The 17748-nt window shown below is 46.1% G+C and overlaps 1 protein-coding gene across 16 annotated transcripts in view; it reads left to right on the top strand.

Annotated features, from left to right (window-relative positions):
* LOC135535741 (nuclear factor 1 X-type-like) overlaps positions 1–17748 on the top strand; it is a 152355-nt gene that overhangs the window by 116711 nt on the left and 17896 nt on the right. For 7 of the 16 annotated variants that reach the window (XM_064962231.1, XM_064962179.1, XM_064962252.1 and 4 more), the window contains 7 exons: positions 2778–2840; positions 3075–3149; positions 5165–5291; positions 5704–5739; positions 7553–7680; positions 8174–8230; positions 8632–8706. In XM_064962231.1, the coding sequence (XP_064818303.1) occupies positions 2778–2840; positions 3075–3149; positions 5165–5291; positions 5704–5739; positions 7553–7680; positions 8174–8230; positions 8632–8706 (561 nt within the window). The remainder of the gene's footprint in view (positions 1–2777; positions 2841–3074; positions 3150–5164; positions 5292–5703; positions 5740–7552; positions 7681–8173; positions 8231–8631; positions 8707–17748) is intronic. The other 9 variants (XM_064962257.1, XM_064962212.1, XM_064962245.1 and 6 more) reach the window with 6 other exon arrangements.

The raw sequence follows: 17748 nt of genomic DNA, 5'->3' as shown, positions 1-17748 counted from the left end.
GAGGGCTTGGGGGGCTGTGGAGTACAGATAAGAGGTCTGGATGTGTGTCTAGGATGCTGGGGGGAGGATGGGGGAGAGACAGAGACACACACGCACACTGTGGGGGAGGCCGGGGGGGCTGGCTGCCTCAGTGCCTGCAGCTGGCGTCGGGGTGATAACCAGCAGGCAGCTCCTTCTCTGTAGTGACATAGAGGTTCACATAAGTGGTACTGAATCAGAGTTCACCAGCAGTTATAGCAGGGCTAGGCTAGCCAGGGCTAAAGCTACCAGAGACGTACAATCAGCTGGGCTGTGACGGTCAGTGTGACCACTTCACCAGAGTGGGGTTCGAGAGTGTTGTTCTAGAGCACTGGGGGTGCTGTTAAATGGGGGTGGTCTGTAGGCCCGTAGTGTTGACTGTCCTTATATCTCTTATCATCTCTGATGGGAACAGAAGCTCTCTTTGTCACGCATGCCTCTTCAATCACACCTGTATCTGGGCCAAGGAGCAGGTCCAAGTGATGCTAACCACTAGCCTACAAATCACTCACATCAAAGTGACTGAGGAGAATCTGTTGAATCAATTTGTATCATTCCAGAAACCCTGATTGGGTTGAGGGTTCTGTTTACTGTGTTTATTCAGTTAAACCTCTTTAACACCAACTGCTTTCCATTGGATTGTAGCTCTGACACACACACACACACACACACACACACACACACACACACACACACACACAAACAATGCTCTGTACATACTGTGTTGGAGAGTCAGTGCTTCTTATTATAGATTCAAGAGGCGAAACACAACAGGAAGAAAGTTCAGTGGACGCTGTTTTCTTTCTTAACAGTTTTCGTTGGCCAACGTATATGTTTACTTTGTGTGTGTGTGTGTGTGTGTGTGTGTGTGTGTGTGTGTGTGTGTGTGTGTGTGTGTGTGTGTGAGGGGCGTCAGCTAGCTGGAATGCTTCGCTACCGCCAATGCTAAAATGGCTGCCAAGCCATAAGATGGCTGCCAGGAGCAGCGAGCGAGAAAAGATAAGAGAGGGAGAGAGTCTGCAGAAGGGAGGAAAAAGGAGCTTTCTATTCCTCTCTTTCTGTTTCTCTCCCTCTCTCGCCTTCTCTCTCTCTCTGTCCCAAACCTCTTCTCCTCTCCTTTTCTTTCCTTCCTGTTCTCTTTCTCTCCCCCTATCGCTCTGTCTCTCTACTTCGCTCTTTCTTTCGCCCTCTCTTGCTCTCTCTCTCTCTCCCTCTGTTCCTCACTTTCTCTGCACCTCTCTCTCCCTCTCCTCTCTCAGCATTAGCAAGCAGTGAGACAGGTCTGTTTTTTGTTTCTACTAGCTAATCTTATGGCTTAGTGTGGCGAGGCTGTGCTGTGTGTGTGTGATTGTGTGCGTGCGGGTGGTGTGTATGCGTGCTTGGTGTGTGTTTGTGCATCTTTGTGTATGTGTCTATGCGTGTTGGCATCAGTCCTCCCCTGCTCTGTTATCACCTACATGCGACAGATAAACACCTCTGTTAGTTAGGCCTGGCTGTGGCCCTGCAGATGTCATGCCCACGCCACTGCTACTGTACACGCATACACACGCTCTCCCTCATTCAGAAACATACACTCATGCTTGGTTCGTGCCCTGGATGCTGATTGGCTGACAGCCGTGGTATATCAGACCATATACTGTACCATGGGTATGACAAAACATTTCTTTTTACTGTTCTAATTATGTTGGTAGCCAGTTTCTAATAGCAATAAGGAACCTTGTATTTCCGTTGGTATCTGGCCAATATACCATGGCTAAGGGCTGTATCCAGGCACTCTGCAGTGTGCAGAAGAACACCCCCTCGGGCCTTATTGCTTAATTATACATAGACTACATTCTGTGCATGGACATAGACCACAAAACACACACACACATGCCAGATAGCACACAGTGCATGAACAAAGAAACACACAGCAATCACCAATAGTACTTTCTCTGTGTCAGCCTTGGTTCTCCACTTTGTTCTACTGGATCAGTTATCCTGTAATGACATGCTGGAGGTCAGGGAGTCTTTACTGGAAGACTTCCCCTGTAACATCCTCTCCCTTGTGGCTGTAATCTCTACTCTAGTCCCTGGCTTCTGTGGCCTACCAATGCCAAGAGCAGTAATAAGAGTGACAGCTGTGTGCTTGTGTGTGTGTGTGTGTGTGTGTGTGTTGTGTGTGTGCCACTGCTGCCTCTGTCAATATCTAAAGGCCACTGAGTTTCCGTCACCTTTACCACACTTAGCCTAAAATCCCCTCCCTGGTCAACCCTGTGTGTGTGTGTGTGTGTGTGTGTGTGTGTGTGTGTGTGTGTGTGTGTGTGTGTGTGTGTGTGTGTGTGTGTGTGTGTGTGTGTGTGTGTGTGTGTGTGTGCGCGCGCGCCATCTACCAGCGCAATCATATCCTTCTTCTTAATCTCACTTAATACCTCCTTGCTGGCAGGGTTTTAGGCTGCATAAACAGAACACCTTAAACACACACACATACACAGTAAATCTGAACACCTTGAGACAGGAGTTGGGGGGGGGGGGGTAGGAACATTGGGAACATTCTGTGACATTGATATATACAAATAAACACTGTATACAGACACCCTCCTTGACCCTTAGTGAAGCAATCTCCCTACTCTTCTCAAATGTCCCATCTGTCAGTATAGAGTCTATGACTGAAGTTTAGAGGGGTTCCAACACCTTCTCCCTTCCTCTTTCCTCACATACAGCAGGATACTTTGTATCCACCACAGCCAAGCTAATCCCTCTCTTCTCTTCTCTTCTAGAATCTGGACAATCAGACAGCTCCAGCCAACAAGGAGACACAGACATCAAGCCACCGCCCAATGGTAAGAGAACACTCACACACATACGCACACACACACACACACACACACACACACACACACACACACACACACACACACACACACACACACACACACACACACACACACACACACACACACACACACACACACACACACACACACACACACACACACACACACACACACACACACACACACACACACACACACACACACACACTCATCCTAACACTTCCTGTCTCTCCTCTGCAGGGCACCTGAGTTTCCAGGACTGCTTCGTCACATCAGGAGTGTGGAACGTGGCTGAGCTGGTCAGGGTGTCACAGAGTGAGTATCTACCCCTCTCTTATCCTTTCTATATATAGCTCTCTCTCTCTCTCTATCTATAGCTCTATCTATAGCTATCTCTCTCTCTATCTATTGCTCTCTCTATCTAAAGCTCAATCTATCTCTATCTATATCTCTATCTATAGCTCTATCTATCTCTATCTATAGCTCTACCTCTCTCTATCTATAGCTCTATCTATCTATATCTATAGCTCTATCTATAGCTATCTCTATTTATAGCTCTACCTCTATCAATAGCTCAATCTATAGCTCAATCTATAGCTCTATCTATAGCACTCTCTATCTATAGCTCTATCTCTATCTATAGCTCTATCTATCTATTACTATAGCTCTATCTATCTCTATCTATAGCTCTATCTATCTATCTCTTACTACAGCTCTATCTCTATCTATAGCTCTATCTATCTCTTACTACAGCTCTATCTATCTCTATCTATAGCTCTATCTATCAATCTCTTACTACAGCTCTATCTATATCTATAGCTCTATCTATCTATCTCTATAGCTCTATCTATCTATCTCTATCTTTAGCTCTATTTATATCTCTCTCTCTCTATCTACAGCTCTATCTATATCTCTATTTATCTCTTACTATTCAATTCAAGGGGCTTCATTGGCATGGGAAACGTATTAACATTGCCAAAGCAAGTGAGGTCGATAATATACAAAAGTGAAATAAACAATAAAAATTAACAGTAAACATTACACATACAGAAGTTTCAAAACAATAAAGACAATACAATATCTCTATCTATCGCTCTATCTATCTCTTTCTAAAGCTCTATCTATCTATCTATCTATCTATCTATCTATAGCTATATCTATCTCTATCTCTCTCTATCTATAGCTCTATCTATCTATCTCTATCTATAGCTCTCTATCTCTTACTATAGCTCTATCTATCTATAGCTAGATATATCTCTATCTTTAGCTCTATCTATAGCTCTATCTATCGCTATCTATAGCTCTCAATCTCTTACTATAGCTCTATCTATCTTTAGCTCTATCTATAGCTCTATCTCTCTCTATCTATCTCTCTCTATAGCTCTATCTATCTCGATCTATCTCGATCTATAGCTCTATCTATCTCTCTCTAACTATAGCTCTGTCTATCTCTCTCTAACTATAGCTCTATCTATCTCTATCTATCTAATGCTCTATCTCTATGTATAGCTCTATATATCTCTATCTCTCTATCTATAGCTCTATATTTCATTCTCTCTCTATCTATAGGTCTATCTATGTATCTATCTCAATCTATACCTCTATCTTTCTCTATTTTAGCTCTATCGATCTATCACTATTTATATATCTCTATTTGTAACTCTGTCTATCTATCTATAGCTCTATATCTCTCTATAGCTCTATCTTTCTCTATCTATAGCTCTATCTATCTCTATCTATAGCTCTATATCTCTCTATAGCTCTATCTATAGTTCTATATCTCTCTCTCTATAGCTCTATCTCTCTAGCTATAGCTCTATATCTATAGCGCTCTCTATCTATATCTCTATCTATGTATCTCGATCTAATGCTCTATCTATCTCTATGTATAGCTTTTTCTTTCATTCGCTCTATCTATATATCTCTATCTAGCTCTATATATAGCTCCAAATATAGCTCTATCTAGATATATATATCTCTATGTATAGCTCTATCTATCAATATCTATAGCTCTATCTTTCTCCATCTATAGCTATCTATCTCTATGTATAGCTCTATTTATCTATCTCTCTCTATCAATCTGTCTCTCTATCTATAGCTCTATCTCTCTCTATCTATAGCTCTATCTATCTATCTATCTCAATATATTACTAGCTCTCAACTTCTCTTTCTTCTCGCTCTGTCTCTCTTATCCCTCGATTTTTCTCTCCATACTCTTCCAATGTTCTCTTGGCTGGCCATTTGTTCATCAAATTCCACAATCCAAATGCTGATTTACTGTCTTCTAAATGTCTCCTCCTCCTCCTCCTCCTGTTCCTGTGTCCTCCCAGCTCCTGTAGCCACAGCATCTGGTCCTAACTTCTCCCTGGCTGACCTGGAGAGTCCTGGCTACTACAACATCAACCAGGTGGCTCTGGGGCGACGCTCCCTCGCATCCCCCCCTTCCACCAGGTACATGTAGGTCTCACTTAAATTAAGTTCCCTCCACTCTATGGTTCCTAGGTGAAACAAACAGCTTAGCAGTCACACAGGTTCCACCCACTCAAAGGTTCCTAATTGAAAAGAGCTGCTCCTCCACCAGACCTGGGTTCAAATAGTATTTGATGAAGGAAAACAAATACAGTTTGAACCCAGGTCTGATATCTACAGGCTGTACTCGATAGTATGTATGCGGGACATTGTAGACCGCCTCAGTTGATAACCGCTATGAGTGTTCTGGTCCATTCCATCTCTGAGAGTTCCATCTCTTTCTTCTCTCTTGTTGTGTCTCTCTGTCTTTCTGGTCTTATAAATGTGTGATGCTCTCTCCTCCCCCCCTATCCTTCTCTCCACCTCTCTCTCTCTCTTTCTGTCTTCTCTGGCACTGTAGGTCTGAGGTCGAGCTGTACGCAAACCTTCCACGGAGGTAGTTATTCTGACACATACAGACACACACACACACTGTCCTGCCAACTATACTTAAAACAAACTCAGAAAAGGTCCTGTGCTCATCTCATATCCTTAAACGTACTCTCACCCACATCAGCCTTTTAGGTTTACCTCTGTGTCTGTTTTCAACTCTCTCCTTCCTGTCCATTTCTACTGTTCTCATCCTGCTGTCCTCATCCTCTGCCTGAACTCTCAATGTGACTTCCCTGGTTAAATAAAGGCTGCAGGGAGACAGGAGCAGGGAGACAGTAGTGGGAGCCGGTAGTGGGAGACAGGAGCAGGGAGACAGTAGTGGGAGACAGAAGTGGGAGACAGGAGAAGGGAGACAGTAGTGGGAGCCGGTAGTGGGAGCCGGTAGTGGGAGACATGAGCAGGGAGACAGTAGTGGGAGACTGAAGTGGGAGACAGGAGCAGGGAGACAGTAGTGGGAGACAGAAGTGGGAGCCGGTAGTGGGAGACAGTAGTGGGAGCCGGTAGTGGGAGACATGAGCAGGGAGACAGTAGTGGGAGACTGAAGTGGGAGACAGGAGCAGGGAGACAGTAGTGGGAGACAGAAGTGGGAGACAGGAGCAGGGAGACAGTAGTGGGAGACAGGAGCAGGGAGACAGTAGTGGGAGACAGGAGCAGGGAGACAATAGTGGGAGACAGAAGTGGGAGACAGGAGCAGGGAGACAGTGGTGGGAGACAGGAGCAGGGAGACAGTAGTGGGAGACAGTAGTGGGAGACAGGAGCAGGGAGACAGTAGTGGGAGACAGGAGCAGGGAGACAGTAGTGGGAGACAGGAGCAGGGAGACAGTAGTGGGAGACAGGAGCAGGGAGACAGTAGTGGGAGACAGGAGCAGGGAGACAGTAGTGGGAGGCAGGAGAAGGGAGACAGAAGTGGGAGACAGGAGCAGGGAGACAACAGTGGGAGACAGAAGTGGGAGACAGGAGAAGGGAGACAGAAGAGGGAGACAGTAGCAGGGAGAGAGTAGTGGGAGACAGAAGTGGGAGACAGGAGAAGGGAGACAGAAGAGGGAGACAGGAGCAGGGAGAGAGTAGTGGGAGACAGAAGTGGGAGACAGGAGCAGGGAGACAGTAGTAGGAGACAGAAGTGGGAGATGGGAGACAGTAGTGGGAGACAGAAGTGGGAGACAGGAGCAGGGAGACAGTAGTGGGAGACAGGAGAAGGGAGACAGAAGTGGGAGACAGGAGAGTGGGAGACAGGAGACAGTGGGAGACAGTGGGAGACAGGAGCAGGGAGACAGTAGTGGGAGACAGAAGTGGGAGACAGAAGTGGGAGACAGAAGAAGGGAGTCAGGAGCAGGGAGACAGTAGTGGGAGACATGAGCAGGGAGACAGTAGTGGGAGACAGAAGTGGGAGACAGGAGCAGGGAGACAGTCGTGGGAGACAGAAGTGGGAGACAGGAGAGGGTAGTGGGAGACAGGAGCAGGGAGACAGTAGTGGGAGACAGGAGCAGGGAGACAATAGTGGGAGACAGAAGTGGGAGACAGGAGCAGGGAGACAGTAGTGGGAGACAGGAGCAGGGAGACAGTAGTGGGAGACAGTAGTGGGAGACAGTAGTGGGAGACAGGAGCAGGGAGACAGTAGTGGGAGACAGTAGTGGAAGCAGAAATGTGTAGGTCTCATTCAGTGATCGAACTGGATTCCTGCCGCAGGGGGAAGCAAGTGTTGACCATTCGACGAGACTCCGGTCCAATAGTGCACTACTTTAGGCCAGGGCCCTAGTGTACTACATAGGGAATAGGGAGCCATTCTTGACTCCTCTCTCCCCTCTTCCTCTCCGCAGCTCTAACAAGAGGAAGTCGTTAGACGACAGTGAGCTGGAGAGCCCCACGGACGACGTCTTCTACCCCGGACGCTCCCCAGCCGCAGGCTCCTCCCAGTCCAGCGGCTGGCCCAACGACATGGATGCAGGTAGGACACTCCCCCTAGCCCCCAAACTCTACCTTTACCCTTATACCTGTACCCCGACCCCTGGACCATTCTTACCGAACTCTTCTCCCCAAACTCACCACAACACACTGTTCTTCAAAACACCTAACTCTAAACACCCCTCCCCAAAACACCTCTTTCCTTCTCACTTGTCACTCACTGTTCCAAAATCCACACTGGCAAGATCATCCCCACTAGCATACCACTTAGAAAGCTTGCCCAACGCTTCATTCTAATTGGTGCGCTAGTGTGGATCTTGGATAAGAGCCTGTCTCTTCTAAACTGATTTGAAACTGACTTCATAACTTCCCAGAACACCTCTTTGCTCCTGCCTCCATTTAAATTGATTCGAGACCAGAAGTGACATTCCACCTATTCATCAATACTAGTGGAGACCTTTCACACACTCTGTCTCCCTAAGACTGATTTGAGACCAGAACTGACTCCATAACCTCTTCTTCCCACCTGTAACCAGGTGGAGACCTTCATTCCCCATCCCCAAGCTCACACCATGTTGACCGTCACCTGATAAGTAAGCAACAATGCAGTACAGTAACCATGAACTAACTTTACCACAATGTTATCCATGATCGATCACTACATCAACTACTGTCTTAAAAATCTTAAGCTGCCCCCTCGCTCTGTTTCTCTCTCTTTCACTCTCTCTCTGCCTCGCTCTCTCTCTCTGCCTCTCTCTCTCACTCTCTCTTTCTCTCTCTCTCTCTCTTTCTCCCCCTCTCTCTCTCTGCCTCTCTCTCTCTCTCTCCGCCTCTCTCTCTCGCTCTCTCTCTCTCTCTCTCTCTCTCTCTCTCTCTCTCTTTCTCCCCCACTCTCTCGCCCTCTCTCTTCCTCACCCCCTCTCTCCCTAACGCTCTCTACCCTTCATCTCTCTCTATATCTCTCATTGTTAACCCTCTCCTTCTCCACCTACAGTGCAGCACCATTTGGCCAGTGTGCAGGAGAGGAAGATAAAACATGAACACGATGGAGTGCAGTTTCCTTACCATGGTTAGAACACATTACACTCATATCTCCCTACTGTATATAACTCATATCTCCCTACTGTAAATAACTCATATCTCCCTACTGTAAATAACTCATATCTCCCTACTGTAAATAACTCATATCTCCCTACTGTATATAACTCATATCTCCCTACTGTAAATAACTCATATCCCCCTACTGTAAATAACTCATATCTCCCTACTGTAAATAACTCATATCTCCCTACTGTAAATAACTCATACCCCTCTACTGTAAATAACTCATATCTCCCTACTGTAAATAACTCATACCCCTCTACTGTAAATAACTCATATCCCCCTACTGTATATAACTCATATCTCCCTACTGTAAATAACTCATATCTCCCTACTGTAAATAACTCATACCCCTCTACTGTAAATAACTCATATCTCCCTACTGTAAATAACTCATACCCCTCTACTGTAAATAACTCATATCTCCCTACTGTATATAACTCATATATGTTTTATATAATCTACCTGTTTAACTACATCATTCCTCTTCAATATGTGTTATATGTATAATTGTATACTTGTTCATAGGTGACACCAATTCAAACCTGCTCCACTTTTCAGCAGCACAGAACACATTGCACTCATATCTACCCACACTGTGTATAACTCATATCTACCCACACTGTGTATAACTCATATCTACCCACACTGTGTATAACTCATATCTACCCACACTGTGTATAACTCATATCTACCCACACTGTGTATAACTCATATCTACCCACACTGTGTATAACTCATATCTACCCACACTGTGTATAACTCATATCTACCCACACTGTGTATAACTCATATCTACCCACACTGTGTATAACTCATATCTACCCACACTGTGTATAACTCATATCTACCCACACTGTGTATAACTCATATCTACCCACACTGTGTATAACTCATATCTACCCACACTGTGTATAACTCATATCTACCCACACTGTGTATAACTCATATCTACCCACACTGTGTATAACTCATATCTACCCACACTGTGTATAACTCATATCTACCCACACTGTGTATAACTCATATCTACCCACACTGTGTATAATTCATATCTACCCACACTGTGTATAACTCATATCTACCCACACTGTGTATAACTCATATCTACCCACACTGTGTATAACTCATATCTACATACACTGTGTATAACTCATATCTACCTACACTGTGTATAACTCATATCTACCTACACTGTGTATAACTCATATCTACCTACACTGTGTATAACTCATATCTACCTACACTGTGTATAACTCAGTCATTCCTCTTTCAATATGTGTACAATATGTGTACACTCATACACCAACTCACACCTTCTTAACTATTATTTGTTTCCACAGCTGCTCTTTCTTTCTCTCTCTCTTTCTCTCTTTCTCCCTCTTTTTGTCTCTCTCTCCCTCTCTTTCTCTCTCTGTCTTTCTCTCTCTTTCTCTCTCCCTCTTTCTGTCTCTCTCCCCCTCTCTTTCTCTCTCTGTCTCTCTCTCTCTTTCTCTCTATCTCTCTCTCTCTCTCTCTCTCTCTCTCTCTCTCCCTCTCTTTCTCTCTCTCTCTGTCTCTCTCTGTCTTTCTCTCTGTCTTTCTCTCTCTCCCTATCTCTCTCCCTTTCTCCCTCCATCCCCTTTCTCTAATTGAAAACATGTGCAGCAGTAGAAACCCTAGGGAGAGAGAGGGAGAGAGGTTCTGTGCTAGGCCCTTTGGTTTGCTCAGACCTGCTCCAGTTAGCTGAGCTGTGAATTTAATTAACACACACACACATACACATGCTGTCTGCCTTAAGGCTTCCGCATGCTTCAGTACTGCTGGCACCAAGCTGAACTTGGCTTGGGGAACCAAACGAGTGTGCTTGCATACAACCTTAAAATACCTTCGCTGAACAAATAAAAAGTGGCAATAGTACTGATTGTCCATCTTGAGGCGCCGTAGCCAGTATACACTTCCTCAAAATAGTCAGAATTAATCTAAGATAACTCAAGAAATCTGTCATACATTTTTTTGTTTTTGCAGAGGAGATCTTAATTGCGCAATTTTACATCTAACTAAGCTGTTTGGTGCAGTATTTCTCAAGTGAAAGATGTGCATTAAAACAAGTTGTCTATTGTTGAATGACAACAAAGCGCAGACAATGTCTGTCCTCAGTTGCAACACTCACTACCGAGTTCTAAACTGCCTCTGGACGCAACGTCAGCACAATAACTGTTTCTTTGGGAGCTTCATGAAATGGGTTTCCATGGCCGAGTAGCCGCACACAAGCCTAAGATCACCATGCGCATTGCCAAGCGTCGGCTGGAGTGGACTCCAGGAGTCCAGGAGAATTGGAAACGCGTTCTCTGGAGTGATGAATCACGCTTCACTATCTGGCAGTCCGATGGACGAATCTGGGTTTGGCGAAGCCAGCAGAAAGCTATCTGCCCAAATGCATAGTGCCAACTGTAAAGTTTGGTGGAGGAGGAATAATGGTCTGGGGCTGTTTTTTAACGCTACAACATACAATGACATTCTAGACAGTTCTGTGCTTCCAACTTTGTGCCAACAGTTTAGGGAAGGTCCTTTCCTGTTTCAGCATGACAGTGCCCAAAGCAAGGTCCATACAGAAATGGTTTGTCGAGATCGGCATGGAAGAACTTAACTGGCCTGCACAGAGCCCTGACCTCAACCCCATCAAACACTTTAGGGATAAATTGGAACGCCGACTATGAATCACGCCTAATCGCCTAACATCAGTGCCCAACTCACTAATGCGCTTGTGGTTGAATGGAAGCAAGTTCCCGCAGCAATGTTCCAACATCTAGTGGAAAGCCTTCCCAGAAGAGTGGAGTGTGTTATAATAGCAAAGGAGGTACCAACTCCACATTAATGCACATAATTTTGGAATGAGATGTTAGAAGAGCAGGTGTCAACATACTTTTGGTCATGTACTGTAGTGTATGTGTAACATATCTGAGTGGCGCAGCGGTCTAAGACACTGCATCTCAGTGCTGGAGGCGTCACTACAGGCCCTAGTTCGATTCCAGGCTGTATCACAACCGGCCCTGATTGGGAGTCCCATAGGGTGGCGCACAATTGGCCCAGCGTCGTCCAGGTTTGGCCGGAGTAGGCCTCATTGTAAATAAGAATTTGTTCTTAACTGACTTGCCTAGTTAAATAAAGGTTAAAAACAATAAAAATGGGTTCTGGACAAAAGTAGTGAACTACATAGGGAATAGGCTGGATGCAGCCCTGGGTGACCCTCTCGCCAATTCATTTAACCAAAACTAATGGACAAACCCTAATTAATTACAAATGTGAGGCATTTGTGTATTTAGTATGTTATGTTGAGAGAGAGCTGTCGGTTTTAGAGATGTGAGATGGCCGTGTGTCCTTTTCTGAGGGACTGAGGGAAGGAGAAAGAGAGATGGAGAGATAGAAGGGGATCAGTTCTACTGTCTGGCAGATGAAATGAGATTTAGAATGGGAGATGGTAAGGTGTCCAATCAAAAACGCAACTTTCGAACACTGGGTAAAATAATGTTATTTGTGTAGATACTCTGCTAAAATAACCAATGGTCCAAACCTCGTGTCTCTCATAATCCCTCCTTGTAGGAGGGTCAAAATTAGAGTGACTAAATCAATGGAGGCCAGGGAAAAAAGTGGTCATAAATCAGGAAAGCAACATCTCGTCAGCTCGGCTGGATGCTGTGCGAAAAGGAAGAATACCGAACAGTCTTACCAATGAACGCCTCATCTTTCTCAAATCCCGAGGACATAAAACAATATAGAGGTATGATGGATATCAATGGATATCCATTTTGAGACATGACATGTTTTCATATTTTAGTATACAATGTTCATATTAATGCAAAGTTCCTCTTCTTTTTCGGAGATTTCTCACAAAAACAAGTATCTTTGTGAAATGAACACCGGAGTACTGAGCGTAACGAAAGCTTTTTTAATTTCACAACCTTTAACATTTAATTCAGCTTGCTATTTGCGACCCGTTTTCAGGGATAACGCTGCACTGCTCTGTCAGCAGAGTTCGCTGCTTATTATGGGATGTATTAGGGTACGACATCTGACTTTTAGGTAATGATGTTAACGATATGATAGAGAAAGACCCCACTGAGCGATTCAAAACATAAAGAATCAAATTTGTCTTGGCAAAATGTACTTGATAACATAAGGAAGTGAAATATCAACACCAAACCAACACTCTACGGTGTGTGTTGCTTTCTGGAGGGTTCCACCTGCTACAGGCAAACCACAGCTGGGAGTTCCTATCCAGGTGGAGGGTAGGAAAACAAGCAAGCACACACAAACAAACGTCAGCACACACCACCATAGTAAACCCCTTATTCTACTCCCTCCAGAGCCAATTGAGCACACACATGCAAAGACAGACAGACAGACAGACAGACAGACAGACAGACAGACAGACAGACAGGCAGGCAGGCAGACAGGCAGGCAGACAGACAGACAGACAGACAGACAGACAGACAGACAGACAGACAGACAGAGTATGTACAGTAAATGTTGCACACACAGCACACACACACACACACACACACACACACACACACACACACACACACACACACACACACACACACACACACACACACACACACACACACACACACACACACACACACAAGCTCTAGTCCCAGATGGTGCTTCTGTGTGTGTCTGTGTGTCTGTGTGTGTGGCCTTGGGAGTAGCAAGGCTGCTGGCGACATCTGCTCCACAGGGGCTGGAGGGAGAGTGAAGTGTGTGTGTGTGTCTCGGGGCGCTGGGGGTTAGAAATAACCATGATTTCAAATGAGTTCCAAATGATTCTGAAATGTTTAAGGGGCCTCTGCTGCTTCTAATATGAGTTAGTTAGAGCCTTTGATGGTCTTCTACACTACAGTGTGCGTCCCAAATATCAGTGCGCTACTTTTAACAAAACACTATATAGGGAATAGGGTGTCATTTGGGACGCAGACTTAGTCTGGATAAGGGAATTCCTTCTGGTTTCCCTTTTACTGCTTTAAGCCAATGCGTGTGTGTGTGTGTGCGCGTGCGTGCGTATGAGCGTGTGTATGAGCGTGTGGGTACATACGTGCTTGTGTGTTTGTGCGAGCAAGAGACTGTGTTTTGAAGGCACATCTGGTGGCAGGCCTGTTAGTGTAGAGAGGCAGAGGGGTCAACAGGAGCACTTGATTGGTTGCCAGTCCACTGCTGTGGTCTGCCAGGAGGAGAGAGGACAGTGTAGTGAGACACACACACACAGCCAGAGTAGATACATAACATGGGTCTCGTCTCTATTGTAGGGGAAGCCACTGGATGAAATCCTCTGTCAGTTTGTCACTCTGTGCTCGTATATAGTGGGGCATACACTGAGTGTACAAAACATTAAGAACACCTTCCTAATATTGAGTTGCACCCCCACCACCACCTTTACCCTCAGCCTCAATTCACTGGGGCATGGACTCTATAATGTGTCGGAACCTGTCCACAGGGATGCTGGTCCGTGTTGACTCCAATGCTTCCCTCAGTTGAGTCAAGTTGGCTGGATGTCCTGTGGGTGGTGGACCATTGATACACACATGAAACTTTTGAGAGTGAAAAACCCAGCAACGTTTCAGTTCTTGACACACTCAAACCGGCGCGCCTGGCAACTACTACCATACCCCGTCACAGTAACCGTTGGTGTCAGACGTCACAGTAACCGTTGGTGCCAGACGTCACAGTAACCGTTGGTGTCAGACGTCACAGTAACCGTTGGTGTCAGACGTCAAAGTAACCGTTGGTGTCCGACGTCACAGTAACCGTTGGTGTCCGACGTCACAGTAACCGTTGGTGTCAGACGTCACAGTAACCGTTGGTGTCCGACGTCACAGTAACCGTTGGTGTCAGACGTCAAAGTAACCGTTGGTGTCCACGTCACAGTAACCGTTGGTGTCAGGCGTCACAGTAACCGTTGGTGTCAGACGTCACAGTAAACGTCACAGTAACCGTTGGTGTCAGACGTCACAGTAACCGTTGGTGTCAGACGTCAAAGTAACCGTTGGTGTCCGACGTCACAGTAACCGTTGGTGTCCGACGTCACAGTAACCGTTGGTGTCAGACGTCACAGTAACCGTTGGTGTCCGACGTCACAGTAACCGTTGGTGTCCGACGTCACAGTAACCGTTGGTGTCAGATGTCACAGTAACCGTTGGTGTCAGACGTCACAGTAACCGTTGGTGTCCGACGTCACAGTAACCGTTGGTGTCAGACGTCACAGTAACCGTTGGTGTCAGACGTCACAGTAACCGTTGGTGTCAGACGTCACAGTCACAGTAACCACAGTGGTGTCAGACGTCACAGTAACCGTTGGTGTGACGTGTAACCGTTGGTGTCAGACGTCACAGTAACCGTTGGTGTCAGACGTCACAGTAACCGTTGGTGTCAGACGTCACAGTAACAGTTGGTGTCAGACGTCACAGTAACCGTTGGTGTCAGACGTCAAAGTAACCGTTGGTGTCAGACGTCACAGTAACCGTTGGTGTCAGACGTCACAGTAACCGTTGGTGTCAGACGTCATTAACAGTTGGTGTCAGACGTCACAGTAACCGTTGGTGTCAGACGTCACAGTAACCGTTGGTGTCAGACGTCACAGTAACCGTTGGTGTCAGACGTCACAGTAACCGTTGGTGTCAGACGTCACAGTAACCGTTGGTGTCAGACGTCACAGTACGTCACAGTAACCGTTGGTGTCAGACGTCACAGTAACCGTTGGTGTCAGACGTCACAGTAACCGTTGGTGTCAGACGTCACAGTAACCGTTGGTGTCAGACGTCACAGTAACCGTTGGTGTCAGACGTCACAGTAACCGTTGGTGTCAGACGTCACAGTAACCGTTGGTGTCAGACGTCACAGTAACCGTTGGTGTCAGACGTCACATTAACAGTTGGTGTCAGACGTCACAGTAACCGTTGGTGTCAGACGTCACAGTAACCGTTGGTGTCAGACGTCACAGTAACCGTTGGTGTCAGACGTCACAGTAACCGTTGGTGTCAGACGTCACAGTAACCGTTGGTGTCAGACGTCACAGTAACCGTTGGTGTCAGACGTCACAGTAACCGTTGGTGTCAGACGTCACAGTAACCGTTGGTGTCAGACGTCACAGTAACCGTTGGTGTCAGACGTCACAGTAACCGTTGGTGTCAGACGTCACAGTAACCGTTGGTGTCAGACATCACAGTAACCGTGTCAGCAGTGGGATCAGGCATGGTTCTCCACCTCTCTTCCATGGCTCCAATTAGTCTGACAGCTACAATGCACTAGCCCCCTTGCCTCCTAGCCCCCTGCCTCCTAGCCCCCTTGCCTCCTAGCCCCCTAGTCTCCTAGCCATATAGCCTCCTAGCCCCCTAGCCTCCTATCCCCCTTGCCTCCTACCCCCTAGCCTCCTAGCCCCCTAGCCTCCTATCCTCCTCGCCCCCTAGCCACATAGCCTTCTAGCCCCCTAGCCTCCTATCCTCCTAGCCCCCTAGCCACATAGCCTCCTAGCCCCCTAGCCTCCTATCCCCATAGCCTCCTAGCCTACTTGCATCCTAGCCTCCTAGCCCCCTAGCCTCCTAGCCTTGGTTATAAATGAAACTCACACACACACTATACCCACTAGGTCCTAGGCCTGGTTAACTAAAAATGAAATATGTCTGTTAAAGACATAAATGGTTCACACATATTAGTCACTCCCTCCCTCCCACCTGCTGCAGACTTAACTCTTTCACACCGTTTTGTTTACACGCCCCCACACTACACTCTCTCTCCATAGACTTTCACACATACCCAGCTGGAACCGGAGGAATTGTGGTTGAATGGGATTTTAAGGATTTTAATGTCAGGACCTCAGAAATAGACCACAAAGTTTGGGAACAAATATTGTCTGTTAGGATTCTAGGATTAATATGAACATGACTAAAAATAGTATGAAAAGGTCCTGGGTCTGAATGTTAAAGTGAATGTGAGTGTGTCTGCTAATCGGTGAGTGTGTGTGTGTGTGGTAATCAGTGAGTGTCTGCTAATCGGTGAGTGTGTGTGTGTGGTAATCAGTGAGTGTCTGCTAATCGGTGAGTGTTTGTGTGTGTGTGGTAATCAGTGAGTGTCTGCTAATCGGTGAGTGTTTGTGTGTGTGTGGTAATCAGTGAGTGTCTGCTAATCGGTGAGTGTTTGTGTTGTGTGTGAGTATCTGTGAGTGTTTGTGTGTGTGTGGTAATCAGTGAGTGTCTGCTAATCGGTGAGTGTTTGAGTGTGTGTGGTAATCAGTGAGTATCTGCTAATCGGTGAGTGTTTGAGTGTGTGTGGTAATCAGTGAGTATCTGCTAATCGGTGAGTGTTTGTGGTGTTCGGTGAGTGTTTGAATGTTTGAGTGTCTGCTAATCGGTGAGTGTTTGAGTGTGTGTGGTAATCAGTGAGTATCTGCTAATCGGTGAGTGTTTGTGGTGTTCGGTGAGTGTTTGAATGTTTGGGGTAATCGGTGAGTGTGAGTCTTTGTGGTAATCGGTGAGTGTGTGAGTGTTTGTGGTAATCGGTGAGTGTGAGAGTGTTTGTGGTAATCGGTGAGTGTGAGAGTGTTTGTGGTAAATGATGAGTGTGTGAGTGTTTGTGGTGATCAGTGAGTGTGAGAGTGTGTGTGGTAATCGGTGAGTGTGTGAGTGTTTGTGGTAATCGGTGAGTGTGTGGTAATCGGTGAGTATGTGAGTGTTTGTGGTAATCAGTGAGTGTTTGGTAATCGGTGAGTGTGTGAGTGTTTGTGGTAAATCGTAAGTGTGTGAGTGTTTGGTAATCGATGAATGTGTGAGTGTGTGAGTGTTTGTGGTAATCATTGATTGTTTGGTAATCGGTGAGTGTTTGTGGTAATCGGTGAGTGTGTGAGTGTTTGTGGTGATCGGTGAGTGTGTGAGTGTTTGTGGTAATCGGTGAGTGTGTGTGGTAATCGGTGAGGGTGTGAGTGTTTGTGGCAATCGGTGATTGTTTGGTAATCGGTGAGTGTGTGTGGTAATCGGTG

The sequence above is a fragment of the Oncorhynchus masou genome, chromosome 5, assembly GCF_036934945.1.
Source record: "Oncorhynchus masou masou isolate Uvic2021 chromosome 5, UVic_Omas_1.1, whole genome shotgun sequence".
NCBI classification, from domain to species: Eukaryota; Metazoa; Chordata; class Actinopteri; order Salmoniformes; family Salmonidae; genus Oncorhynchus; species Oncorhynchus masou.
This window is presented reverse-complemented; position numbering and strand designations above follow the sequence as displayed.